A 27920-nucleotide genomic window follows, 5' to 3' on the forward strand; every position below is an offset into this window, starting at 1 on the left:
GGACCTGGTGGAGCAGGGCCAGGGGAGGCCACAGCAATGCTGGCAGGGCTGGAAGCCCTCTGCTGTGAAACCAGGCTGGGAGGGTTGGGGTTGTTCAGCCTGGAGAAGGCCCCAGAGAAGGCTCCAGAGAGACCTTTAGGTGGCCTTTCAGGGCTTAAAGGGGCTGAGCAGAAAGCTGGGGACAGACTCTTGAGCAGTCTCTAGAGTGACAGGACAAGGAGCGATGGTTTGAACTCAACGAGGGAGATTCGGACTGGAAAGAAGGAAGGATGCTTTGACGGAGAGAGCCCATCGCAGGTTTCCCTGGGAGGTGGTAGCTGCCCCATCCCTGAACAGTCCCAGGTGAGGCTGTTTGGGGCTCTGAGCCGTCTGCTCCAGTTGCAGGAGCCCCTGATGGGCGCAGATGACCGTGACAGAGAGCTTCACCGCCGCAGCCAGTCTGCTCCGGGTGCTTTCTGCGGCGTGCCCGGCGCGGCCCGCGCTGAGGCAGGGCTAGGGGTCCCCGCTCTCGGGGTCTCGGGGTCCCCGCTCTCGGGGTCTGGGGGTCCCCGCTCTCGGGGTCCCGCAGCCCCGGGGGGGCCCTGGGGGCACGCCCCCGCCGCGCGCGGCCCCGCTGAGACGCCGCGCGTCACGTGACCGCGGTCACGTGGTGTCACCGCCAACATGGCTGCGCCCGCAGCGCCCCCGGCCCGCCCGGCCTGCTGCCTCCTTTTCCTCTTGCTGCTGCCGGGGCTGGCGGCTCCCGGCGGGGACTGCGGCTGCAGCGCTAACCGTGACGGCGACGGGCGGGAGGCGGCGGCGCGGCGGTACTCGGCGGCGGCAGCGGGCCTCGGAAGGAGCGCTGTGCGCAGGCCGGTGAGCGGCGGGGGAGACGGGCGGCGCCGTGCCTTCGGCTGGGGCGCTGAGCGGGCGGGAGAGTGCGGAGGCCCCTGCGGCTTGGGCCGGGCCCTGAGGTGTCCCCGGTGGCGCTGGGCGAAGTGGGGCCCTTCAGTAGCGCTCGGAGATTTAACGGAGAACCACGAGGTGTTGTGTGCAAACTGGAATTAAAGTCACTTCACAGCCCTCGTGGGTGAACGCGTGAGAACTCGGCTTGGGCGCGGCCAGTTTGCTCGGTTCCATCTCACTTTTCCTACTCAAGAGAGCCTCAGCATCTCCCAGCCATTTGGTGCTCCTGGAGATGAAGGAACACATGGTTGGTGTTGTCTTTCCCATCTCCTGGTGGCCTTCCCCGTGTCCCCACCTGCCTCTGCCTTGGCCACGTCTCCCTGTGCAGAGCTGTGACAAAACTCGTCCAGGTGTTCTCAGCTGTTTACTTTGGGCAGGCTTCCCCACACCTTTAAGTGGCTAAGTCTGGGAATGTGTGTACCAGGCACTCACCTGAGTGTGGTTGTGTGTTGCCCTATGGCTTGTCAAGGTGATAGCTCTGGTGGTGTAGCCCACCAGATGTCAGTATTGCTGGGGCTATTTTTCCATCCTCACCACCCTGGTTTAGGTCTGTGTTGGTATCAATGGAATTGGAACAGCACCAATGACATGTCCTGCCTCTAATGTGTATTTCAGCAAAGCCTCTGTTCAGGTAGCCACATCTAGAGAGCGTTCCAGGTTCTCTTCAGGTGAAACCCTTCAGTTGTTTGTTCTTCTCTGCTTTTATAGCTTCTGCTCTTCTGAAAGACACCCTCCAGACCTCAGAGTTTCTTCTTGGAGGCAGTACTCATTGATGTGCTGTGACAGTGCCTTCTGGGAAGGGATACTGAGATTCTTGGTATCACTGGAGACCAACCAGATGGAAATCCTCAGTTATCAGTAAACTTGGTAGTGAAGAGTATGGCTTGAATAATCCATGTTGCACTCCAGCTCTGTGTCACTAGTATGTGTTTTACCTCATGAATGTTGGCATTTCACTGTGAGCCTTGCTGTAGGGTGAAAGAATCATTTAACTCTTTGTGTGAGGCAGCTGACAGCTTCAACAGAAACTACCTGCTGCTGGTTTGGAAGTCTCTTCACAGCACAGCTCCATCCTGCTCAGCCAGAAAACACTTTTACCAAAGGGCAAGTAAGGGAAGAGTCAGCCTCTGCTTATTTCCACTGAGTGTTTAGGCCTAAGGACCCAGTATTTCATTCCCACCATGAGTGCAATCGTGGGCAAAAGCAGTCCCTGTTGGTGAAGCTGAGCTTGGAGGATGAGGAACTGCATGTGCTAGCTTGGAGAGGTGACAATGTGGGCATTTATTGCTGCAAATGCCATGGCTGGCAGCCTCTGCTGGTGGATTGCAGCCTCCATGCTCCAACTTGGATAGCTGAGGAAAGAGGTGGCTGAATTCCATGTACCTTAGGGGAGAAGGCAGCTCAGGAATACTGAGAAGGGAGGGAGTTTTCTTCCTCCTTGGTTCATCTGCTCATGATGAGCTGAGTAACTTCTTGGGTAGGCAGCCTGTGGAACATCACCTGCCCCTGGGACAGATTTTACACAGCCTGAGCTGCCACCAGCCTCTGAGCAGGGACCATGGATGCTCTTGGGTTTTGGATGAGGAGCTCATTGCTTGCTCTGTGGTCTTCAGAGGGCTCTCAGGAAACATCTGATGAGGCACCACAAGACCTCAGGGACCTTTGTCATCCTGGAAAGAGCCCACTAGAGCTGAGAGAAAATGTGTTCTGTTTCCCTGGAAACTGACTGAGGCCTTAAGGGGGAAACAAATTACTGAGGTAGTTAAACTGCCATCTTGTCACTTGTCCTTCACTCCTGAAGCTTGAGGCCTTTGCCCAGGGCCAGTCTTCCACTCTTCTGGAATATTTCTGACTTGGAAGTTTGTCTCATCTTGTGTAGATGGAGCTGCACAGGCTGTGCCTGCCTGCCAGGCAGCAGCATGGCTGGAAGTAAAATGCTGCACCTGCCTGCTGCTGAGTGCAAATCCACCTGCAGTTGGTGTGCAAACAATCACAGCCTTGTCCACAAAGGAGAGCTCTGCAATGTCATCACCTCCAGGTTCTTCACTGGTGCATCCAGCCCTGCCAGGAGCACAGTGAAATGCCACCACTGCCCATCTGGAGATGAGTAGAGAGGACTCTGAGCTGTTTCTTGTCTCTCAGGTCCAGCAGGGCCCACATTTCCCCTCCTTTTTAGCTCAGCAGAAGCTTGGAACGACCCAGATTTCCTGTAGCAAGAGCTGCAGAGGAGAGTTGTGTTCTCCATTGAGTTTCTCCTTGCTTCCAAGCAGGTGGTGATCAGGATGCCACTGTGGCATTTCCTGGTGTTGCATTTGTCAGTGAAATGCTGCTCCAAGCACAAGCACCTCTCAGGATGAGGGGGAGGAAGAGACTGCTCAGTCCTTCATGTTCCTAACCTCTTGGGTGGTGTTTTCCCTGCAGATGGTTCCTGTTCCAGGGGGAGTGTTCACAATGGGCACTGATGAGCCTGAAATACAGCAGGATGGGGAGTGGCCTGCTAGGAGAGTCCACCTGAGGAGCTTCTACATGGATCAGTATGAGGTCAGCAATGAAGACTTTGAGGCATTTGTCAACTCCACTGGCTACATCACTGAGGTAAGGTGGAAGGATCTGCAGTCTGCTCTCATCTGTCCTTGTGCTGGCAAAGGCCACTTGGGGCTTTCTCTTCTGAAGGACATCACAGCAACTGGCCTGGGTGTGCATGCTGGAATGAAGCTGAGAAAATTGCCTTGCTGCTCAAGGGGCTGAAAGGGCTGAGATGTAAGCTCCTACATTTAGGAAGTGTTTTGATCACAGAATCATAGAATGGTTCAGGTTGGAAGGAGCCTCAGAGATTCTCTCCTCCAACCTCCCCACCATGGGCAGGGACACTTCTCAACTAGGCTCAGCTGCTCAAGGCCTCATCCAGCCTGGCCTTGAACACCCCCAGGGAGGAGGCAGCCACAGCCTCCCTGGGCAGCCTGTGCCAGAGTCTCACCACCCTTGTACTGAAAGACTACTTCCTCAGCTCCTTTCTAACCCTGCTCTCCTTCAGCTTCAAACCTTTCCCCCTTGTCCTGTCTCCAGACACCCTCCTGAAAAGTCCCTCTGCAGCCTTCCTGTAGGATCCCTTCAGGTATTGGAAGGCAGCTCTAAGGTCCCCCTGGAGTCCTCCCTTCTCCAGGCTGAACAACCCCAGCTTCAGCAGAGCTGCTCCAGCCCTTGGAGCATCTTTGTGGCCTCCTCTGGACTCACTCCAGCAGCTCTGTGTCCTCCCTCTGGGGACACCAGAACTGGAGGCAGTATTGGAAGTGAGGTCTGAGCAGAACAGAGTCAAGGGGCAGGATCCCCCCTCTTGCCCTGCTGCCCACACTGCTCTGGCTGCAGCCTGGGATGCAATTTGATCTGGATCCAATATTCAGGATCCCTGAACTCCTATCTCCCTGTGCTGAGGCAGCCTGGGTGAAACTCCCAGATGGCTGAACGTGTCTGTGCAGGACTGGGGGGGGTTGTTTGGTTTTGTTTCTGGCTTTGGGGGTGTGTTTTTAGCTTTGGCTCCTCTCTGTAACTGTACAACTGTGGTGTTAGAGCATTGTGGAGGCAGAAGGGATTTAAAGCCTGGGGTAGGTGAGGACTCTGCAGGCTCGCTCAGCACAGCTCCTCGCAGATGAGCTGAGCAGCACAGAGCCCTGCTGTCAGAAGAAGACATAATAGCAAGTCTAATCATAGCTTTCTGCCTCTTACTGGGAACAATAGACTCAGAAGGAATCTGTTCAGGTCCTTCCAGGAAAGAAGCCTGAGGCTGTGATCCTCCCTGACAGCTGAGTGCTCCTACGCTGCTCTTGCGCAGCCCTGACAGCTGCCTGAAGGGAGAGAGAAGCCTCAGCACTGAGCAGGTCTCAGAGGAGCCACTTGGAATTCACTTGAGGAACTGGAGCTCATTTGGAAGCCAGGCTCCTTCTGGTGGGCTGAAGGCTCTTCTCTGTGGCACACTCTCTGTTTGGAAGTGCTTAGCTCAGTAGTTATGCAACAGGGTTGCTTAACAGCTCAGAGTCTGAGCAGGGCTCACTTGTTGCACACAGCTTCTGGAAGGAGCTTTTCTGCAGCCTGTTTCAGGGTGCTGGTGGAGCTTGGGTGTTCCACTTGCACTTCTTCCTCTCCCCCTTGTGCAGGGCCCCCTTTCAAGCTGGGAAAAATAAGCTCAGGAGTAAAGAGCAGAGACTCTGCAGGGTTTTGTCTTGAGGGGTGCAGCTGGGCTGGGGTTTGTGTTTAATGTCCTCCTTGCTTGCTGTGGGTAACCAGAGCCAAGTTTGCTTTTGGTGAGGACTCCACTGAGCTCCAGTGGCAGCTGAAACCTGAAACTAACTAGAAAGGTGAAGAAAAAGAAACCTCCAGCCAGCTGGTGGAACCAAAAATGGTTTTTAACAGACTTAAAAAATCCTAAACACTTGGTGGAGGTGGTGAGACAAATCTGGGACACTTCAGGATGATCAGGCTGGAAAGGACCTCAGAGATCATCTACTCCATCCCATCTGCCATGGGCAGGGACACCTCTTGACTACATTCAGCTGCTTGAGGCCTCATCCAACCTGGCTTTGAATGCCCCCAGGGAAGAGGCAGCCACAGCCTCTCTGGGCAGCCTGTGCCAGAGTCTCAGCTCCCTCCTACTGCAGAACTTCCTCCTCAGCTCCAGTCTAACCCTGCTCTGCCTCAGCTTCAAACCATTCCCCCTTCTCCTGTCTCTAGAGACCCTCAAGAAAACTCCCTCTGCAGCCTTCCTGCAGGATCCCTTCAGCTATTGGAAGGCAGCACCAAGGTCCCCCTGGAGCCTTCTCTCCAGGCTGCACAGCCCCAGCTCCCTCAGCCTGTGCTGACAGCAGAGCTGCTCCAGCCCTCAGTCTTTCACACTGGGCAGCAGGGGGTTAAAAAAGGAACTTTTTTCTTCTTCTCTTTGCTAACCTTGTTTGTGTCATTGCCTTGGCTTTGAGACTGGGCAGGTGAGGGAACAGAAACCCTTTACAAGGGCTGCTTGTGACAGGACAAGGGGCAAGTGATTGAAGCTGGGGGAGGGGAGATTGAGACTGGAGGAAGACATTCTGTCCAGTGAGGGTGGGGAGACACTGGCACAGGCTGCTCAGGGAGGCTGTGGCTGTCCCCTCCCTGGAGGTGTTCAAGGCCAGGCTGGATGAGGCCTTGAGCAGCTGAATGTAGTTGAGAGGTGTCCCTGCCCATGGCAGGGGGTGGAACTGGATGAGCTTTCAGGTCCCTCCCAACCCATTCCATGAGCCTCTGAACAATGAAGTGCTGTTCCTTTTCACCTCTCTCTCCTCTGCAGCAGACCACAGAGGGGTTGCAGCCAGGTGCTCAGGCCTTGCCATTGGAGTGGTACCTGTGCTTCTCCTTCCAAACTCTGCTTCCTGCAGAGGTCTGAGCATGCAGAAGCAGCTGGTGGTGATCACTCAGCCTCTGAATGCTTACAGAATGATGAAGAAATTGAGAAGGGCAAAAGTGCTGAGTTCTGACAAGATGTTTTGACTTCCCTGCTAGATCAATTCCCTTCACCCAGAGGGAAACAAAGAACCCTCCTGCTGGTCTTGTGTCTTCATCGACATCATTTGTGGGGTTTGCTGCTTTGGGCTGTCTGTCAAGCTGGGTTTAATGGCTGGCTTACTTTTAACTCAACTGTTGCTGTTGTGACAGCACTTTACAACAGTGCAGGTGGTGGTGGAGCAGCAAGTGACAAGGTTGAAGTCTTTTATTGTGAGTTCCCAGGGGCAAAAAGGAAAAAGAGCAGCAATGTACCATGGCCTTGAAGGCTGGGGCAGTGAGTGCAGCACCTGAAAGCAGCAGGGACCACCAGGACTGCATTCTTAACTAACAAAAGCACCTGGTGCCATGGTGTAGTCATGAGCTCTGTGGTGCCAGGTTGGACTTGATGATCTTTGAGGTCTCTTCCAACCTTGGTGGTCCTGTGAAAACCTATTTGCAGCAGCCCTGTGAGCTGCCAGCTGGGCAGTGGCTGTTGAGGAAGAAAGCCTTCCAGGGAGCCAATTGCCACTTCTGCTCCAGAAGAGCTTCCTTGAAAGAGACCTGAGGGTTCCTGCTGGAATTCCCTGGGCTCCTGGAAATGTGAGGGGCATCTGGAGAAGAAGATTCCTGTGATAATGAAGTGGAGTTTTCTTTCCACAGGCAGAGAAGTTTGGTGATTCCTTTGTGTTTGAGGGAATGCTGAGTGAAGAGGTGAAGGCTGACATCCACCAGGCAGTGAGTAACCAGCAGAGTAAAACCTACCTGGCAGTCACTGGGGGATATCTGAACTGGGTGATGGTCCCAAAGCTGGGCACAGATGTGGGGGGTGTGGAGGGGTGTTTGGTCCAGAGTAAGAGACTCCCTCATGGGCCAGCAGGACCAGGGAGGTAATTGTCTCCTTACTCAGCACTGGTGAGGCCATGTCTTGAGCACTGGGCTCAGCTTTGGGCTCTTGCTACAGGAAGGACATTGAGAGGTTGGAGCAGGTCCAGAGAAGGGCAAGGAAGCTGGGGAAGGGTCTGGAGAGCAGGGCTGGGGAGGAGCAGCTGAGGGAGCTGGGGGTGTGCAGCCTGGAGAAGAGGAGGCTCAGGGGAGACCTCATTGCCCTCCATAGCTCCCTGAAAGGAGGTTGGAGTGAGGTGGGGGTTGGTCTCTCCTCACAAGCAGGAAGTCCCAGGATGAGAGGAAATGGCCTGAAATTGCACCAGGAGGGGCTGAGGTTGGACAGCAGAGGAAATTTCTTCACTGAAAGGCTTCTCAACACTGGCACAGGCTGCTCAGGGAGGTGGTTGAATCCCCATCCCTGGAGGTGTTTCAGAGGCAGGGATGTGGTGCTGAGGGCCATGGTTTAGCACCAGACAGCTGAGTTAGAGAATGGTTGGACTTGGATGATCTTGGAGGTCTTTTGCAGGCCAAGCAGTTCACTGATTCTCTTTGCTTCCCTGGCCCCTGTTCCTCCTTTCCTGTTAGCAGTGTGCCTGAGCCTTGCTTAGGCTTCCTTCACCTCCTTAACCTTTCAGGTCACTTAACCTTCCAGCTCCTGGGAGTAAGCAGATTGTTTCTTGTCATCTGCTGGGTGAATTTATCTGCTTGCAGCAGAAGTTTGGACAGAATGACCTCCTGAGGGCCCCTGCCATCAGGATTATCCTCAGGTCTGAACACATTGCCTGCTCCCTTTAGACAGGCCTCAGGAATGCAGCTTGCTGGTGTGCCTGCTGTGGTGGTGGTGCAGGGGCTGTGCTTCCAAGCTGCACTTGCTCTAGATGGGAATTTCTGGGCTTGTTTGGGCTCATGTTGTTTCAGCTCAGTGAAACCAGCAGGGCCTGAAACAGGAGAGGGAAGCAGGATGCACACAGGACAGGGAAGAGGTAGAAGCAGGACTGAAACTCCATCTTCTGGCAAGAGTTCAGTTAGACATGAGGAAGTGTGAAGCAAAAGTGCACCTCTAGAGGAGCACAACCTTTCTGGTTCCCTTTTGATCTCCTGATGGCCTTCTGCTGAGGTGGGGCAGTCCAGGATGACATCATTACTCTTGGTTAACAAGAGTTTGACTTCTGCACACCCTTTGCCCCAAGGGACAGCTTCAGGTTAGAGGATTGTTGTTTCTTATGGCAAAGACTGGGTTGGGTTGGAAGGAACTTCAGAGATCATGCACTGCAGCTACCCTGCCATGGCCAGGGATGCCTCTCGAGTGGACTTGCTTGTCCAAGGCCTCATCCAACCTGGCCTTGAACATCCCCAGGCAGGAGGCAGCCACAGCCTCCCTGGGCAGCCTGTGCCAGAGTCTCACCAGCCTCAAACTGCAGAACTTCCTCAGCTGCACTCTGACCCTGCTCTGCCTCAGCTCCAAACCGTTCCCCCTTGGCCTGTCTCCAGGCACCCTCCTGAACAGTCCCTCTGCAGCCTCCCTGCAGGATGCCTTCAGCTGTTGTAAGGCAGCTCTGAGGTCCCCCTGGAGCCTGCTGTAAGCCCAGGCTCGGCTGTTTGTATAAACACTCAGAGCTGGGAGCCACTGCCCTGGGTGTGTCAGCCAAATTTCCCAGCCTTGGCTGCAGTGTTAACAGAACAATTCTGCCAGAGAGCTGGAGTGGAGCCCAACTTGCTCTTTTTGGCTGCTTCTTCACAAAGCTTTTCTGTATTCACAGACTGTATGGGGTTGGAAGGGACCTTGAGAGATCATCCAGTCCTACCCCCCTGCCAGAGCAAGATCAGCAAGGGCAGGTTACACAGGAATGCATCCAGGCAGCTTTAGAAGGCTTCCAGAGAAGGAGGCTCCACAACCTCCCTGGGCAGCCTGCTCCAGGCCTCCAGCACCCCCACAACACAGAAGCTGTTCCTCATGTGCAGATGGAACCTCCTGGGATCCAGTTTGTGCCCTCTGCCCCTTGTCCTGTCCCTGGGCACCACTGAGCAGAGCCTGGCCCCAGCCCCTTGCCCCCCAGCCTTTCTCTCCTGCTGAGCATTGCTCAGCTGCCCTCTGGGGCTGCTCTTCTGCAGGCTCTCAGCCCCAGGGCTCTCAGCTTTTGCTGTATCATTGCCATTAACACAGCCACTGCTGTGTTGCTGGGGCTGAACCCCCCTGCACCAAAGTGATGGGAGGGAAGGGCTGCTGCTGGATTTTTCCTTTGCCTAAGCTGTGTTTTGAGGAGGCTCTTCTCCAGCTGAAGCACAAGGGAGCTAAATGCAAATGTGGATATGGGGGAAGAGCAGCAGGAAGCTGCTTTGGGAGCAGTGTTGCATATGCAGTGGAAGAACTGGGGGAAGGTGAAGAAGTGAAGAAATCCAACTCCAGGATCCATAGCAGCTCCTCTGGCACATGGGGAGCCTCTGCCTCTTGAGGTTCTGCTCTGTTTGGCCACTTTGGCATCTCCACTTCCTAAAGCAGGCCCTCAGAGGAAGCAGCCCCCCAGAGCAGCAGAGAGCTGGGGCTGAGGAGAGCTGGGGCTAAGGAGAGCTGGGGCTAAGGAGAGCTGGGGCAGCCCAGCTCAGCACGTAGGGTAATTGTTGGAGCTGTGGGTGTGCATTTCCTGCAGCTGAGGTGGGCTCCCAGATAGCCACTGCCAGAGGAACACAGGCTGGGGCTGAGCCTCCTCTGGAAGGGAAGCAGTAAAAAGGGGTGTAGCAGCCAATGACTGAATTGTTGTGGCTTGCTGGGAGCTGGAGTTGTAGTTGGGGCCTCTCAGTTTGCCTTGGGAAGGTGGCAGGGAGTGCAAACGTGGCACTGCCACAGCTGAGGCTGCTGCTGGAGGTGGCCAGGAGCTGTTGTCATCCCAGAGGAGCTTTCTAGGGTGAGGGTGGAAGGCCCTCCCAAAGCAGCAGGCTGTGTGTGGGCTTAAGCTTTGATAGCTTCATGGACTCCAATCCCTTCTCAGGCTTGCAGAGCAGAACCAAGAGCTGATTGGTGCCTCTGGGACAGCTGAGAAATGGTGGCCTTGCTTGGGGGCTTGGCTGAGCTGTCCTGGGGAGCACCCAGCCTGGAACTGCCACCAGCTTGGCACCCAGGGTCAGGTCTCCTTTCAGAGAGGTTGGGGAAAGGGGGGGGAGCTCAAAATGCAGAGGCTTTGCTTCTCTTCTCATCTGGGGCAGTGATTTTCCTGCCCTCTTACAGGCAGTAGAGAGGGGCAGATGCCTGCCTGCTGCTCTTCTCCCCTGCCACTGTCAAACACTATTGGGATGCATCCCAGAGCAGGCAGCACAGGGACTGTGTCTGTGAGATGAGAAGGTGCTGAGGTGGGAGAGAGTTGGGGAGCTCTTGCAAGAGTTTCTCCTGCTGTGCAGCTGCCATGCCAAAGGCAAACAGGGCAGCACTTAGCCAGGCTGGAGGAGAGCCTGAGGCAGAGCTGCTTGCTGGGAGTGGCAGCCACCTTTTGCTTCTGGCCTTGGGGAGGACAGCAAAATGAGTTCTGGCTTCTAAGCCAGATCAGTTCTGCAGTGAGGAGCTCAGAAGCACACAGCTCTGTGTACTCTGTGAGGCTTGAGGGGGTGTGGAAGTTTGGCTCTGAGAATGCAAGGGAACTGACTCCCTGGCAAACCTCAGCAGTGCTCCTAAGGGCCTCTGCTCAGTCCAAAGCTCTCAGGTGCTGCTTTCAGCCCTGGCTGTAGGGAAACACAAACCCACAGCTCTGCAGGCCATGGGCCTGGGGCCAGGACCCCACCTGGAGCACTGTGTCCAGCTCTGGTGCCCTCAGCACAAGGAGGACCTGGAGCTGCTGGAGCAGGTCCAGAGCAGGTCACAAAGATGAGCAGAGGGCTGCAGAACCTCCCTACAGGGACAGGCTGGGAGGGTTGGGGCTCTTCAGCCTGGAGAAGAGAAGGCTCCAGAGAGACCTTGGAGTAGCCTTGCAGTACCTGAGGGGCTCCAGGAGAGCTGGGGAGGGACCTGGGACAAGGGCTGGGAGTGCCAGGATGAGAGACAATGGCTTGGAGGGGAGACTGAGAGTGAGGCTGGGGAGACTCTGGCACAGGCTGCCCAGGGAGGCTGTGGCTGTTCCCTCCCTGGAGGTGTTCAGGGCCAGGCTGGATGAGGCCTTGAGCAGCCTGGGCTGGTGGGAGGGGTCCCTGCCCATGGCAGGGGCTTGGAGCTGGATGACCTTGAAGGTCCCTTCCAATCCATTGTAGAAATCTGTGACTTGAGCCACTGGGAGCAGTGCCTCCAGCCCGTGCCTCCCAGGGCACAGGCCCACTCTGGAAGCACTGCAAACATCCAGCACTTCAGCTGAGGGCTGCTGGTGGCAGGCAGGGCAGCAGCAGGCCTGCCTGCAGCACTTGCTATGGAGAAGGCTCCTCCTGGCAGCAGGCAGTGGCCACCTGCTTCTCTCTGCACTGTGGGGAGCAGGCAGCTCACTGTGGGGCTGGTCTGACCCTGGGCAAGTGTCAGCATGCAGGAGGTGCAGGAGCTGCCAAAGACACTGCCACAAGAAGGGGAAATTTAACCTCCCCCCTGCTTGGCTTCTGCTTTTCCACAACCTTCCAGAGGGGAAGCTGCAGTCCAAGGGGAGCCTGTGCAGTGCTTCAGGCAGCCCCTCTGAGAGGGGAGGCTGAGACTGGAGAGGAGGAGGAGGTGTTCTGCACTGAGGCTGCTGAGAGCCTGGCCCAGCTTGCCCAGACAGGTGAGAGATGCCCATCCCTGGACCCATTCCAGCTCAGGCTGGCTGGGGCTCTGAGCAGCCTGCTCTAGTTGCTGATGTCCCTGCTGGCTGCAGGGATGAGCTTTAAAGGTCACTTCCCACCCCAACCAGTCTGGGATCCTACCAGGAGCTGGGAAGATAGAGCTGGGGACTTCTGGAAGGCCTTGCAGTGACAGGATGAGAGGGGGTGGATGGAGGCTGCAAGAGGGGGGATGGAGATTGGGGAGCAGGAAGCAATTCTTGAGGGTGAGGGTAGGGAGACACTGGCACAGGCTGCCCAGGGGGCTTGTAGGTGCCCCCTCCCTGGAGGTGGTCAAGGCCAGGCTGGATGAGGCCTTGAGTGGCCAAGTCCAGTTGAGAGGTTGGAGTGGATGATGTCTAAGGCCCCCTCCAAGCCACAGCACTCTGATGCTGTGACCTCTGCTTTGCCTGCAGCCTTGCAGTGCTGTTCACTGTTTACTCTGCAAGGGCTGCCTGAGTCAGCCCCAGCTGTTCCCACCTCAGCAGCAGCTGTTGCTATAGAGATGAGGTCCCACACAGAGCAGGGCAGGTTTGTGCTGTTCTTGGCACACTGATCAAAAGCAGAAGCAGAGCTGCAGCCTGGCACAGCTGAAGAGGCAGCCTGCCTCTGCCAGAGGCTTCCCCTTGTGTTTGGAAAAGGGCTCTGCACTCAAGTGGGGACACCAGACAGCTCTGCCCTGTTTGAAACTGCCCCTGGTGGTGTGCTGTGGATGAGAGTGGGGCTGAGCTGTGGCTCTGCCCTCTGCTGATTCCCCTCTCAGACCCAGGGCTTCACAAAGGTGGTGCCAAGAGCTGCTGAGAGCTGGGCTGTGCTAATACAGCCTCCTGGAGCAGCAGCTGCTGGTTGACATTGGGACTGCTGAATGATGATCCCAGCTCCTGAGCCACCAGTTGCTAGCTGTGGTGCACTCCTGCAGGCAGGTGGAGGCTAATGCCAACCATTTCCTGGCAGAGTGGGCACTGCTAGTGAGGTGCTGGGGTGGGGAATGCTTGGAGCTGCCTGTGGAAGGTGGGAGAGAGATCTCTGCCCTGGAAGTGGTGGAAAGGAAAGCAGTGCAGTGCTGGACTCCTCTGTTCCAGGAAAGGAGGCACATCCCAGCCTGCCTGGAAAGGAGGGGTGAAGCCTGCAGCCTTGGAGTGCTGTGCATGCTGCTGGGGGCAGTGTGGGAGCTGCTCTGCTCTCAGCTCTTCAGCTGAGTGGAAAACTTGTAGGCTGGAATCAGCTGTGAGGATCTCCCCACTGCTCCCCTATGGTGTCCTCTTCTCTTCACTCTGCTCTGAGCTTGTGCTGAGCACCACAGTGGGCTCTGAAAGGTTAATCCTGGAGCAGAGAGCTGCCTAATGCCAGCTGGGTCAGACCCAAACAAGCCCTGAGCTTCTCTGCCTCCAAAATGTGCTTTGCTCCTCCTGCTCCCAGCAGTGGTGTAAAGGTTGTGGGGCAGCTGTGTGTAACTTTCTCCTAAGTGATAGACCAAAGATTCATGGAATGGCTTGGGGTGGAAGGGATCCTAAGGACCCTCCAGCTCCAGCCCCCTGCCATGGGCAGGGACAGCTCCCCCCAGCCCAGGCTGCTCAGGGCCTCATCCAGCCTGGCCTGGAACACCTCCAGGGAGGGCACAGCCACAGCCTCCCTGGGCAGCCTGTGCCAGAGTCTCCCCAGCCTCACCCTCAAGAATTTCTTCCTCATCTCCAGTCTCAGTCTCCCCTCCTCAGGCTTCAGTCCATTCCCTCTTGCCCTATCTGTCACTGTAGCTGTTTCAGCTGTGCCCTCCCCCAGCTCTCTCAGCAGCCTGTGCTGCTGCTTTCCTGAGTGGATCCCTTGGCAGTGCACAGAACAGAGCCTGGAGTGAAGCATGGGAAGGCTGAGCACTGTGAAAGGAACTAAGCTCCTTAGTGGCAAGGGAGGGCTTGGCTGTATTAACTGTGCTGTTGTACTAGCTCTCTCTAATTAGCTCTTCTACTAATTAGATTAGAGCAATTAAAAGCTTAAAAGACTTCTGAGAAGTTTTGTTGACAGGAGTGTAGCTTTCAGCTGCCCAACTTTCTCCCCTTGGTGCCTGCAGGCTGGGGTCAGGGGCTGGCTAGGGCAGGTTTCCAGTTCACTATGGAAGGCTGTGGGGAGTCTGCCACTCTCCTGCTGCTGTCTGTGTGACTTCTCTGAAGAAGGGGGCTGCAGGAAAGCCAGGAAGGGACTTTTACAAGGGCCTGTAGTGATAGGATGAGAGGGAATAGATTGAAGCTGGAAGAGGGGAGACTTAGTCTGGGCATGAGGAAGAAATTCTGGACAGTGAGGCTGGGGAGACACTGGCACAGGCTGCCCAGGGAGGCTGTGGCACCTCCCTGGAAGTGTTCAAGGCCAGGCTGGATGAGGCCTTGGGCAAGCTGGGCTGGTGGGAGGTGTCCTGCCCATGGCAGGGGGCTGGAGCTGGATGGATTTTAAAGTCCCTTCCAACATGAAAGGACCTTTGAATACCAGAAGGGTTCCTACAGGAAGGCTGCAGAGAGACTCTTCCTGAGGGTGTCTGGAGACAGGAGAAGGGGAAAAGGTTTGAAGCTGAAGGAGAGCAGGGTTAGACTGGAGCTGAGGAAGTTCTTCAGTACCAGGGAGCTGAGACTCTGGCACAGGCTGCCCAGGGAGGCTGTGGCTGCCTCCTGCCTGGGGGTGCTCAAGGCCAGGCTGGATGAGGCCCTGAGCAGCTGAGCCTGGCTGAGAGGTGTCCCTGCCCACGATGGGGAGGTTGGAGCAGATCACCTGTGAGGTCCCTTCCAACCCATCCCATGGGGCTGTGAACCTGGGTGCTCTGCAGGGGCTGGCAGGCACTGGGAGAGCAGCTCAGCAGAGGCAGGAGCTGTGCATGCATGGTGCTGTCATGCAGAGACTCTGGTGCTCTGGCTTTAAAATGAACCATTCTGATGGAAAGCATCTGGCTTCTGCTTTGGCTTCACACAAATGTTTGCCAACATTCAGCAGCCCAAGGCCTTGCAGTCTCCTGCAGAGAGGCTTGGCTTTGGGTTCTTAGCCAATTGTTTCATTGACAAAACTCTGTTGTGCTTAGAAACCATCAGGATGAAAAAGGTTTCGTTCCTGTGAGCCTCTGGACTGATGGAGAAGCTGCTGCTGCTGCTGTTCCTTCTCCTGAGAGAGCTGTGAAGCTCTGGCTTGGGATTTCTGCCCTTTCTTGAGGATAGGTTAAAGGTTAAAGCTTGAAAGAGAGAAGGCTTTGGTTCAATCAGACTCAGTGTACAGCTGCTGCCTGTAGCAGCTGTCTGGTAGCTTGGTCATTTTGAAGCTGTAGTGCTGGGGGAGCTGAGTATCTCTGGGAACAGAGATCCCATCCTTGAGTCTGGATCCCAGCTGTGAGCAGCAGAGCTGTGAGCAGCTTTCCAGGAAGAGGGCCAATGTTGCTCATGATTCTTGGAGGAGCAGGGGCTCTCCTGGAGGTGAGATTGTCACTGGCTGTGTTAGCCTCTGAGCCAGAGCTAGGGGGTGGTCTTGACTGATGTGCTTGTCATGCTAGGGAGCTCTCTTTGGAAGAGAGAGCAGCAGCAGCCTGCCTGTGGATGGCTTCCCAGCCTGGAGGAGGCCTGCAGCATCTTCAGGGATCCCAGCACTCCTGCCTGGAGCTCACACAGACCTGGGGGCTCCTCAGCTGAGCTGAAGCCAACAGCTCTGCAGCCTTAGCCTGGGGTAGCTATTGATTTACACTCAGCTTTTAGGGAAGGTGCCCAGGTGTGTCCTGGAGGCAAAACCCCTGCATGGTGAGGGGAGAAGAGTGAAAAGCTGTGATGGGAGCTGGTAGAGCACAGGCTGGGCTTTTAGAATCAGCTGGGTTGTCTTGGTGCATCTCTTCAATGTCTCCAGGGATGGGGCCTCAACTGCCTCCCTGGGCAGCCTGCTGCAGTGCTCCAGCTCTCTCATGGTGCAGAACCTGTTCCTAACATCCAACCCAAATCCACTCTCCTCTAACCCCAAACCATTGCCCCTGGTCCCATCAGCACAGGCCTCCAGGAGCAGCCTCCCTGCAGAACCCCCTCAGGTGCTGGAAGGCTGCTGCCAGGCTGTTGTGGAGATGCTCTCTGTAGCAGGAGTCTTTGGGAAGCAAGCACTCAGACTGCTGGAATGAACCACTCTGGGTGGTTAGCAGCAGTGTTTCTGCCTCAGTTTTCATAGAGAATGGGTTGGGTTGGAAGGGAGCTCAAAGCTCATCCAGCTCCAACCCCCTGCCACGGGCAGGGACACCTCCCACCAGCACAGGCTGCTCAAGGCCTCATCCAGCCTGGCCCTGAACACCTCCAGGGAGGGGACAGCCACAGCCTCCCTGGGCAGCCTGTGCCAGGCTCTCCCCACCCTCACTGTCCAGGATCTCTTCCTCATCTCCAGTTCTCTGAAAGCCTCTGTTCAGAAGAGCATTTCTGAATCAGAAGAGAGTAGCTCAGTGCTGTGTGCACTGACCCTGCTTGGCTTGGAGAGGAGCTGAGGAGAAGAAATCCTGAATGAATTCATTCCAGGAAGAAGCCCTTGGCCTGGCAGACCCAAATGTGTGGCTTTTGCTTGGAGAGAAGCACTCCATGGCTGCATTGTTGACAGAGGGTTTTGTCTGCTCCATGTTGCTCAGCCAGCCACCTGGAAATGAAAATCACTTCACTTCTAGGGCTCTCCTGCCTCCACCTTCTGGAAGCTGACAGCAAATAATTGAAACTGAACTTACTCAGCTAATTGTCTGGAAAGCAAACATGTGGCAAGGTGCTGGGTTTGACCCTCTGACAGGATGGCATCAGGGTTTTCACAGACTGCCTTAGCTCAGAGCTCATCTCCTCCAACCTCCCTGCCATGGGCAGGGACACCTCTCAGCCAGACCCAGCTGCTTGAGGCCTCATCCAGCCTGGCCTTGAGCACCCCCAGGGAGGAGGCAGCCACAGCCTCCCTGGGCAGCCTGTGCCAGAGTCTCACCACCCTCACACTGCAGAATTTCTTCCTCAGCCCCAGTCTAACCTTGCTCTACCTCAGCTCCAAACCATTCTCCCTTGCCCTGTCTCCAGACACCCTCAGGAAAACTCCCTCTGCAGCCTTCCTGCAGCATCACTTCAGGTATTGGAAAGCAGCTCTGAGGTCCCCCTGGAGCCTTCTCTCAGGCTGCCCAACCCCAAGAGAACAGCCTGTGTCTTGTGTCAGCCCTTCAGGTGAGGAAAGTGACCCTGTGATGTTCCAGATGGTCTCTGGTGAACCAGAGAGGGAAGGAGAGGCAGCCTGAGGGCAAGACTGCAGAGAAGTGCTCAGGACTTGGTCTCCCTCTTGGGTTTTTCTGGGGTAGTATTTGCCTTTGTGCTCCTCTGAGCTTGGGCTTTTCCCTGCTGTTGTACCATGGATTCAATCCCCTTGGTTTGTAGGAGTGACAGGGCAAGAGGTGGTGGCTTCAAACTGGAAGGAGCTGGGTTTAGATGAGACATAAGGAAGAAATTCACTCCAGTGAGGGTGGGGAGAGCCTGGCACAGGCTGCCCAGGGAGGCTGTGGCTGTCCCCTCCCTGGAGGTGTTCAGGGCCAGGCTGGATGAGGCCCTGAGCAGCCTGGGCTGGTGGGAGGGATCCCTGCCCATGGCAGGGGGCTGGAGCTGGATGAGCTGTAAGGTGCCTTCCCACCCAAAGCAGCTGATGAGTTGGCTGCATGAGCTCTGGGTGAAAGCTTTGCAGCCTCTTGGTGCTCCTTCAGAATGGCCTTCAGCTGGGGACTGAAACCCTCTGCCCTGGCTCTTCTTGTTCCTGTTCAGGTTGCTGCTGCTCCTTGGTGGCTGCCTGTGAAGGGAGCCAACTGGAAGCACCCTGAGGGCCCTGACTCTAGTATCTCCAACAGGTAAGTCATAAATTACCACTCAGTTGAGCACAGTGCTTGCAAATAGCCCTGGAAGCTTACTGCAGGAGTGGGGGTGCAGGGAAGAGCTTTTCAAGTAGGAGTCTGCTGCTGTGGCTGCTTTGCCATCCTCTGGTCTGTTACATGCACTGTTCAGTGTGCTCAGTGGCCTTGTACCATCTCAAGAAGGGTTGTGAGCATGGCCCACCTGAGGGAAAACACTCAGCCTGGAGAAGAGGAGGCTCCATGGAGGCTTAGAGCAGCCTTGCAGTGCCTGAAGGGGCTCCAGGAGAGCTGGGGAGGAACTTTGGAGAGGGGCTGGGACTGACAGGACAAGGGGCAGTGGCTTTGAGCTGGGAGAGGGGAGACTGAGACTGGAGATGAGGAAGAAATTCTCAAGAGTGAGGGTGGGGAGAGCCTGGCACAGGCTGCCCTGGGAGGCTGTGAATGTGCCCTCCCTGGAGGTGTTCAGGGCCAGGCTGGATGAGGCCTTGAGCAGCCTGGGCTGGGGGGAGGTGGCACAGTTTCAGGCCATTTTCTCTCCTCCTGTCACCTGATACTAGGGGGCAGAGGCTAACCCTCACCTGGCTGCAGCCTCCTCCCAGAGAGCTGCAGAGAGCACTGAGGTCTCCCTCAGCCTCCTCTGCTCCAGGCTGCACACCCCCAGCCCCCTCAGCTCCTCCTCCCCAGCCCTGTTCTCCAGACCCTTCCCCAGCTTCCTTACCCTTCTCTGGACCTGCTTCAGTCCCTCAATGTCCTCCTTGGAGTGAGGGCCCCAAAGGTGACCCCAGGATTTGAGAGGTGGCCTCACCAGTGCTGAGGGACCTCTTCCACTGCCTGCACTCCTGTCCATGAAGCTGGCTCTGGCTGCCTTACTCTAGTTAAAGTTTCAGAACTGTTTGAAAGGAAGTCAGACTCTCTAGCCTAGATCTAGTAGGTGCTGGCATGGTTTTGAGTCCTCTGAGGCCAGGGCTGTGTTAGTGTAACCTCCTCTGGTGGTGAAGTGCTCAGTAACAAGTCCGTTGTCTGTTCTCCAAGGGCAGGGGAAGAATTATCTGAGGCAAAAATAGAGAGAGGAGAGGGAGGTGGTGGTAGGGGGAGACAGGAATTGAGGTCAGAGCCAGCAGGGAAGAGCTGGAAACCTGCCAGGCAAGTCTGGTCTTGTGCAGGTATGGTGCAGACTGAGCCCAGAACAGCTGCTGGCCATCTTCCACATGGCAGTGTCCCACAGGCTGCTTAAATGAGGCAGGAGAGAGGAGCTTAAGAGGAGGGCCTGAGTATCTTCTGGACTAACAGCTTCAGCTCATGAAGCTGGCAGAGGCTTGTCAGAAGGATCTTCCTCATCCTCAGCTCCACTCTAACCCTGCTCTGCCTCAGCTCCAGACCATTCCCCCTTGCCCTGTCTCCAGACCCCCTCAGGAGAAGTCTCTCTGCAGCCTTCCTGCAGGATCCCTGGCAGGCAGCTCTGAGGTCCCCCTGGAGCCTTCTCCTCTGCAGGCTGCACAGCCCCAGCTCCCTCAGCCTGTGCTCACAGCAGAGCTGCTCCAGCCCTTGGATCATCTTTGTGGTCTCTGAACTCCCTCTCTGTGTCCTCCTTATGCTGGACTTGTCTTTGCCTCTTACTAACTTACAGCACTCTAGAGGTAGTTTTCTCTCCCTTGTTGCTGCCTGCTGCTGCCCTTCCCTGCCAGCACCTTGCTGCCTGGCTCTCAGTAGCTCCTCCTGTGTGGCAGCAATCCCAGGCCTGGCCCAGGTGGGGCTGAGCTGTGGAAGGTCCTCACAGCCCTTTGTGGCCACCTCTCCAGGAGCTTCTGCTGTGCAGCTGTGAGACTGCCTGCCTCTGCTGGTGCCCTCATGCTGTTTCCTTTGCTCCCCAGGATGGACCATCCAGTTCTTCATGTCTCCTGGAACGATGCTGTGGCATTCTGCACGTGGGCAGGGAAGCGACTGCCCACGGAGGCCGAGTGGGAGTACAGCTGCCGAGGGGGCCTGGAGAACAGGTACCTGGCACCCTGGGCACCCCTCAGCACTGCTGTTTCCCTTCTGCACTGAGTACAGCACTGCCTGGCTCTGGACAGAGGCCTCCAGGGCAGGGAATTTCCCTGTCTGCTGTGATCTGAGTGAGGGGAGAAGGCAGAGAGGCCAAGAGAGCAGGAGAGGTGGCAGAGTGCTGTGACCCAGGACTGCTGCTGTTGCAGGAGGTGAAAGGTGCAGGGAAGGAGCTTAGTGCCCAGGCTCAAAGAAGCACAAAAGAGCTTAAGAAGTGACTTCACCACATCACTGCCCAGCAGCTGTGGGACAATGGATCCATATCTGCCTGTGCTTGGGGAAGAGTTGAACACAAGAGGAGTAACAGGCTTAGGTCTTCTCCATCCTGTCTCCAATCTGGGGCTGTTGAGCCTAGGGAAAAGCAGCCCCAGAGGGGAGCTGAGCAGTGCTCAGCAAGAGCTAAAGGAGTTGTGGGGGGCAAGAGGTGCTCAGGGTGCCCAGGGACAGCACAAGGGGCAAGGGGCACAAACTGCAACCCAGGAGGTTCCACCTGACCAAGAGGAGAAAGTTGTTTGTTGTGAGGGTGCTGGAGGCCTGGAGCAGGCTGCCCAGAGAGGTTGTGGAGTCTCCTGGTGTGGAGAGCTTCCAACCCCCCCTGGTCCTTGTGCTGCTGGGCAAGCTGCTGTGGGAGCCCTGCTGGAGCAGGGGGGTTGGACTGGAGGATCTCCAGAGCTCCCTTCCAACCCCACCATGCTGGGATGCTGTAAGGAGAGGAGAAAGGGTGGTGTGGGGGAAGTGTCTGACTTTGTTTTGATGTTTGGGAGCTGCTCTTCTGTATCTCTGGCCAGGCTTTTCCCATGGGGCAACAAGCTTCAGCCAAAAGGTCAACATTATGCCAACATCTGGCAGGGAGTCTTCCCAACCAACAACACTGCAGAAGATGGCTACAAAGGGACTGCACCTGTAAGTGGGTCTCAGACTCAAGTCACCAACTTAACTCTCCCTCTGATGGAGGTCCTGCTGGTTTCCATCCCTATGCTCTTTCACCTTTAGGTTTTTAAAGGTACAGCTTCAGGCTGGAGGATTACCAAGGGGCTCCTTTTAAAAGCTAATTGCTAAGCAATGATTGCATTCACCTGAACTCCTAGCCCCTCTCTGACTGACCTCTTTCCCCCTTTTCCAGTCCCTTTGGAGTCAGAAGCTGGAATACTTTGTCTGCACTTTCTGCCAGCACAATTTTTGAGCTCTTTATTTCTTTGTGTAGCTGTTCCCAGGGCATAGCAAATGTGCAACAGCTTAGAAAGAAATAAAGCTGTCCCTCTTGGGAAGGTTGGCTCTGTCCACTGTGGCAAGCAGTGCAGAGGGATTTTAAAGGCAGGCAAGAGTGTGAGTGAATTACTAATTGGTAATTAAAGGCAGTCCCAAAGGTTTCCTCAGCAGAGAGATCTGCAGGAGTTGATGGCCACCCCTCACAGAATGGTTTAGGTTGGAAGGGACCTTCAAGATCATCCAGTTCCAGCCCCCTGCCATGGGCAGGGACACCTCCCTCCAGCCCAAGGCCTCTTGGTTTTATTTTAATGGGAAGAGGAACCTGGAAGCTTTGAGCATGGCCATGGAGATGAGGGCATGAATGCTGGGTGCAGATCTGTGTCTGGTCCAGCAGGAGCAGTTTCCAGAAGCAGGGGGAAGAGGCTGTGTGCCATAATGGAAACGTGCTGCTGAGAACCTGGAGGATGAATTCCCTGCTGACTGCAGGGAGCTTGGACTGGGTGACCTTGGGAGGTCCCTTCCACACCAAAGCATTCTCTGAGAGTAGCTCCTGCCTGCATGCCCCTGTGTTGAAATGGAGCATGGAAGGTGCTGGCAGCTCTGCACTTCTCATTTGGTGTCTGCTTTTGAGACAGGAGGGCAGGAGCTGCTGGGGAGCAGAAATGGACCTTCAGCAGCCTGGTCTGTGGGGCTGGTTTCATGTGAGTGGCTCAGAGGACTGCCCCCTGTGTTCCCTGTCTCCTGCAGGTCACTGCCTTTCCTCCCAACGCCTATGGCTTGTACAACATTGTGGGCAATGCCTGGGAGTGGACATCAGACTGGTGGGCTGTCCATCACTCCACACAGGAACTTCACAACCCTGTAAGTGTTTCACTGGTGCCACAGGAAGCAGAGAATTCCCTCTTGCTGCTCTGCTCTGGTTGCTGCTGGGGACATCCTGTGCTTTGCTCCTCTTGGCTCTGGCTGGGCTGTGTTGTGCTGCAGTGGAGCTGTCACCCCCAGCTCACCTGCACGTTGGAGAAGTGCTGTAGGACAGCTCTCTCTGGCTGAGTTGGCCAGGCCTGCACAGCTGCTGAGCAGCTGAGGCCTTCCAAACTGGCATCACAAGGCACAAAGCAAGGGTCTTCCAAAGCAGAGGAGAGAGTTTTGAGCAGGAAAAGGAAGGGGTTTGGTCATGTGTGCTGCTTGCTTTCTCCTGGCAGAGAACAAGACAGAGTCACAGAATGGCAGGGGTTGGAAGTGGCTTCTGGAGATCATCCAGCCCACCCCCCCTGCCAGAGCAGGGTCACCCAGGGCAGGTCACCCAGGAACACATCCAGGTTGGGTCTTCAAAGTCTCCAGAGAAGGAGACTCCACATCCTCTCCTGGCAGCCTGCTCCAGGCCTCCAGCAGCCTCACACTGAAGAAGTTTCTCCTCCTGTTGAGGTGGAACCTCCTGGGTTTCAACTTGTACCTGTTGTTCCTGATCTGATTGAGGCTGTCCCTGCTGACTGCAGGGGGGTTTGGACTAGATGACCTTTGGAGGTCCCTTCCAAGCCATTCCATGATTCTTTGTGTAGTCTTTCTTGGGTGTGCTGAACGTCACTGGAGGCTTTTCTAGCAAAGTCAGCAGCTGGAAGTAGCTTGAGGAACTTGCTAAGCCTGGCAGAGGCTGACATTCTGCTCCTCTTCCAGCAAAAGAAGCAGCCAGACTCATCCTGGGGTCCAGGTAGCTCTAGATCTGCATTAGCATTTCCAGCAGCATCTGGAGAGCTGCTAACCCAAACCTAATTACACACTAAGATGAAAAGTGAGATGGAGACAAGCAGCCAGAATCTGGTGTCTGAGGCAGAGCACTTCAAAGTGAGCTCCAAAGGGTTTTCTCTGCTGAAATGAGTAAGGAAACTGAATCTCATCAAAAGTGGCCCAGAACAGGCAGGCTGCAGTTCTCTTCTGAGACAGAAGAGCTGATTAGCACCAGAACTATCCCAGCCAACCTCTTCAGGCTCTCCAGAGTCCAAGTGAGCATAACCTACATACAGGAATTCTCCCAGAGGGGCTCAGCTCAGACCAAGTTTGGTTTGTTTCAGCAGCTTTAGTTTAACATCCCAAATCTTCCCAGCAGTTCCCTGGTGCTGGAGAGGTGCTGGGGAGCTGTGGATGGCTACAAGCAAGGGATGGAATTTACCCACACAGATTCTTGTTGCTTTTCCTTACTTGGTCATCTTGGGTGCACAACTAACTGGCAAGAGTCACAATAAACTCAGACACCTGGAAGTTGTTTGCTGGGCTTTAGGGCATTCAGTTGCAATGAGCCCAGAAGCCCAGCAGGGTAGCTTTGGAAGGGACCTCTGGAGAGCATCTTCTCCACCCCCCCCTGCCACAGCAGGGCACCCACAGCAGCTTGCCCAGGATCACCATGGCCAGGGGGGGTTGGAAGCTCTCCACACCAGGAGACTCCACAACCTCTCTGGGCAGCCTGCTCCAGGCCTCCAGCACCCCAAACAAGTTTCTTCTCCTGGCCTTGAACGCCTCCAGGGAGGGGACAGCCACAGCCTTCCTGGGCAGCCTGTGCCAGAGTCTCCCCAGCCTCACTCTCAAGAATTTCTTCCTCATCTCCAGTCCCAATCTGCCCTCCTCAAGCTTCATGTTTTGGGATGAAGTCTTCACCTGCAGTCTGAAGATTTCTGTCAGGGGGATTCTGTTGTGTCATGGAACAGCTGCTGGGGAGCTCTGTACCAGACTTGGGCAGGTGACAAAGCATTTGAGTGCTGCAGTCCTGCTTCAGAGCCCCAGGTGGGGCTGGATTGCACTTCTGGTTTTGTCACCAAATAACTTCCAGTGCTCAGTTTCTGCCTGGCAGAAGAGATTTGTGGCTAACAGTGGGAATCTGCAGAAGCCCTTCTGGTTTTTCACAGACTTCTTTGTTTTGTTATCCCTGGGTAACTGCTCAGACATCCAGGAGTCTCAGAGCAGGACAGGAAAGCTTCTCATCCTCAACTGGAGCTTACAGCAGTTCCTTTGGAGCTCACAGCAGAGATTGCAGCTCAGCATTTGAGGATGTTCCTGGGAAATCCTGCTCTGGAGCCTCATTGTTCTCTGCTTTGTCTTCTGTAGCTTTTTTTGGGTCTCTCTTCTTCTGGCTGGCTCTCCCCTGGCTTCCCTTCAAATGAGATTAGCAGGCTGCTCGAGTTGCTAGTGCTTGTTAGAGGCTTGTCTTGGAGTGCAGGTGTTGTGAAGAGTCCCCAGAGGCCCTGCAAGTGGAGGGAGTGTGTCCTGAGGAGGGGCAGCCTGGCCTGCAGGCAGCAGACACTGCCTTTGGGTGTGGTTTGCCCTCTTTATTTGGAGGGTGTTCAGTGCAGTCAGCTCTGGGAAAGAAATCTGGGGCCTATTTCATGAATATGAAGCTGCTGAAGTGTCAGTGTGGTGAGCTGCTGAATGGGTTGGGTTGGAAGGGACCTTCAAGATCATCCAGCTCCAGCCCCCTGCCACGGGCAGGGACACCTCCCACCAGCCCAGGCTGCTCCAGGCCTCATCCAGCCTGGCCTTGAACACCTCCAGGGAGGGGACAGCCACAGCCTCCCTGTGCCAGTGTCTCCCCACCCTCACTGGCAAAAACTTCTTCCTGCTATGAGGAGTGCCCAGGCAGTCAGAACCAGTGGATGCACTCAGTACCACAGAGCCATAGATGTGGGGTTGGGTTGATGGTTGGATCTTTGATGATCTCAGAGGTCTCTTCCAACCAAACCACTTCTGTGATTATCAGATGCTTCCCAAGGCCATCAGCTCCAGTGTTTGCAGCAGATGCCCCTGAGCTGCCTGCAGACCCTTCCCAGCAGCATTATTGCAGGCAGACACAGCTGAGATGTGTTCTCTGGGAATGTTTATGGAATGCTTAGGCATCTCTCCGTTCTTGCAGCTTGTTGCCTTCAGCCCTGTTGCTGTTCTTTAAGCACTGACTCTGTGCTCTGCTCCACAGAAAGGACCTGCCTCAGGGACAGACAGAGTGAAGAAGGGAGGGTCCTACATGTGCCACAAGGTAATGTTCAGAGGCCTCTGGGATTGTTATGCTCCTCATTCCTCTGGCTGTCCCTCACTTGACAATGAAAGCATCTCCTGACAGAGCTTCCTGGCAGCCTGGAGGCTTGTTAATGGATTTAAAGAGCAGCAATAACTGCTGCTGCTAAGGAGTTCTTGTTCATAGACTCATAGAATGGTTTGGGTTAGGGACACCTCCTGCTAGCCCAGCTTGCTCAAGGCCTCATCCAACCTGGCTTTAAAAATTTCCAGGCTTGCAGCCTCCACAGCTTCTCTGGGCAACCTGTTCCAGTGCTGAGGGCTTCCAGCCCTCCCAGCATTGCTGTGCCCTCCTCTGGCCCTGCTCCACCAGGTCTCTGTCTGTGCTGAGGTCTCCAGAGCTGCCCCAGCACTGCAGGGGGAGTCTCAGCAGAGCAGTGGAGTAGAATCCCTTCTGCTGCCCCTGCTGCTGGGAATCAGCCCAGGAAATGGTTTGCTTCTGGGCTGTGACTGCACATTGCCAGCTCATGCTGAGCTTCTCATCAGCCAGCACCCCCAAGTCCTCCTCCTCTCTATCCATTCTGTGCCCAGCCTGGATTTGTGCTTGGAGTTGTCCTGGCACAGGTGCAGGACCTTGCACTTGGCCCTGCTGAGCATCATGAGGCTGGCCTTGGCTCACCTCTCAAGCCTGTGAAGGTCTCTCTCTGCTTGGCTCAGAACTCAAGCACAGAGAGTGCTCTTTACTCAGGGTGGGGGTTTGGGCTGTTGAAGTGAAGCTGCTGTGTGCCTCCAGTTCCATTGTCCCTGTGTGCTTGAGTGCCACTTGAAGGAACAGACAATGTGGCTGGGACTTAGTAGGAAGGACCTCAGGTGTGTGCAGAATGATTGCTGGGAGGGGACTCTCTCAACTTGCCTGCCAGCAGATGTGAAGTTCCTCCTGCAAGTGTGGCCAGCCCCACGGTGCAGCAGCCACAGCTTGTGTGGGGCTCTGTGTGCTGCTTGCAGGGCTCCTCCTCAGAGCTTGGCCTCTTCTGCTTCCCTTTCAAAGCCTGCAGCTGCCAAATCATCCTCCTGATGGGATTAAAGTTTTGACAGCGAGAGCCCATTCTCTCCACTGATTCCCTCCTTAGGTGAAATGAATGTCAGATGTTAATTAGCACTTCTGATTCAATTAAGAGTGGCACAGGCTCTTGTTCAGCAGTGAATAACGTGACCCATTTGGAAGGCTTGGGAAGATTCTGGGCTGTCCTAGTCTCTTTTCTAGGTGATCAAACTGGGCTGTGGAGCCAGACAAACCCCACTGTTAGTGCAAGGGCTCTTCACTGGGTGCCTTCAGTCTGGTCTGCTGCTGGGTGACCTCTCTCAGCTGGCTGAGGCTGAAGGCTCCACCTTTTTCAGGTAGCCTCAGCAGCCTTTTGTTTTGCAGAGAATTCAAGGGAGTGTTGGTCTGCTGCAGGTTAGGGAGGCTCTGCAGAGGCATCTGGACAGGCTGCATCAATGGGCCAAGGTCAGTGGGATGAGCTTCAATGAGGCCAAATGCCAGGTCCTGCCCTTGGGTCACAACAAGCCTGGGAAGCCTCCAGGCTTGGGGTGGAGTGGCTGGAAACTGCCCAGCAGGAAAGGCCCTGGGGGTGCTGGGTGACAGCAGCTGAACATGAGCCAGCAGTGCCTAGGTGGCCAAGAAGGCCACCAGAATCCTGGCCTGGATCAACAATGGCATGGCCAGCAGAACCAAGGAAGTGATTGTCCCCTTGTGCTGGGCACTGGGGAGGCCACATCTTGAATCCTGGGTCCAGTTTTGGGGCCCTCACTCCAAGGAGGACATTGAGGGGCTGGAGCAGGTCCAGAGGAGGGCAGCAAAGCTGGGGAAGGGTCTGGAGAGATTTCCCTTATTTCTAGCAGTGATTTTGATCTGCTCATGGAGCTGTCCCAAGTGTTGGAAATGTTTTGCCCAATTAACCCAACAATCTCTTGGCTAAGGCTCCAGGGAGACCTCAGAGCGACCTTCCAGTACCTGAAGGGGGCTCCAGGAAAGCCAGGAGAGGACTTTTGACAAGGGCTTGCAGTAACAGGACAAGGGGCAATGGCTCTGAGCTGGAAGAGGGCAGATTCAGACTGGAGATGAGGAAGAAATTCTTGAGAGTGAGGGTAGGGAGGCACTGGCACAGGCTGCCCAGGGAGGCTGTGGCTGCCCCTTCCCTGGAGGTGTTCAAGGCCAGGCAGAAGGAGGCCTTGAGCGAGCTGGGCTGGGGGGAGGTGTCCCTGCCCATGGCAGGGGGTTGGAAGTGGATGAGCTTTGAGGTGCCTCCAAGCCAAGCCCTTGTATGCTGTGCTGCCTGTGCTGAGCTCTCCTCTCTCCCCAGGCTTACTGCTACCGGTACCGCTGCGCCGCCCGCAGCCAGAACACTCCCGACAGCTCTGCCTCCAACCTGGGCTTCCGCTGCGCAGCAGACTCCCTGCCAGGGCTACCCTGAGCAGCTGGCTGCCACGCCGAGGGCTGCAGGGCTCCGTGCCACCTCAGCCTGAAGCGCTCCAGGGCTCACACTTCCTGCTGAGGGGCAAACGAGGCGGCACCAGGCAGCACAACTCCGCGTCGCTTGGACAGCCTCCTCGGGCCCGTCCCTGGGGAGCCAGGCCCGGACCTCCTCCTGACCAAACCCTCTCATGCTGCATTCCACTGCTTGGAGCCAGAGGAGCCTGCAGTGCTCCAGCAGCAAGC

The 27920-nt window shown here is 55.7% G+C and overlaps 1 protein-coding gene across 3 annotated transcripts; it reads left to right on the top strand.

Annotated features, from left to right (window-relative positions):
• The first annotated feature begins 657 nt into the window (after window positions 1–657).
• SUMF1 (sulfatase modifying factor 1) lies at window positions 658–27678 on the top strand. Of its 3 annotated transcripts, XM_054170154.1 has the most exons (9): window positions 658–855; window positions 3367–3540; window positions 7114–7188; window positions 17868–17950; window positions 19825–19947; window positions 20785–20899; window positions 21953–22066; window positions 25164–25223; window positions 27565–27678. In XM_054170154.1, the coding sequence occupies exons 1-9, from the start codon at window positions 664–666 to the stop codon at window positions 27673–27675; spliced, it is 1047 nt and encodes a 348-aa protein (XP_054026129.1). In that variant the 5' UTR covers window positions 658–663; the 3' UTR covers window positions 27676–27678. The 3 variants fall into 3 exon arrangements, with proteins under 3 accessions (XP_054026129.1, XP_054024808.1, XP_054025452.1); XM_054168833.1 differs by lacking the exon at window positions 19825–19947; XM_054169477.1 differs by lacking the exons at window positions 19825–19947; window positions 25164–25223.
• Window positions 27679–27920: the final 242 nt, after the last annotated feature.

This window comes from Dryobates pubescens, chromosome 1, assembly GCF_014839835.1.
Source record: "Dryobates pubescens isolate bDryPub1 chromosome 1, bDryPub1.pri, whole genome shotgun sequence".
In the NCBI taxonomy this organism is placed as follows: Eukaryota; Metazoa; Chordata; class Aves; order Piciformes; family Picidae; genus Dryobates; species Dryobates pubescens.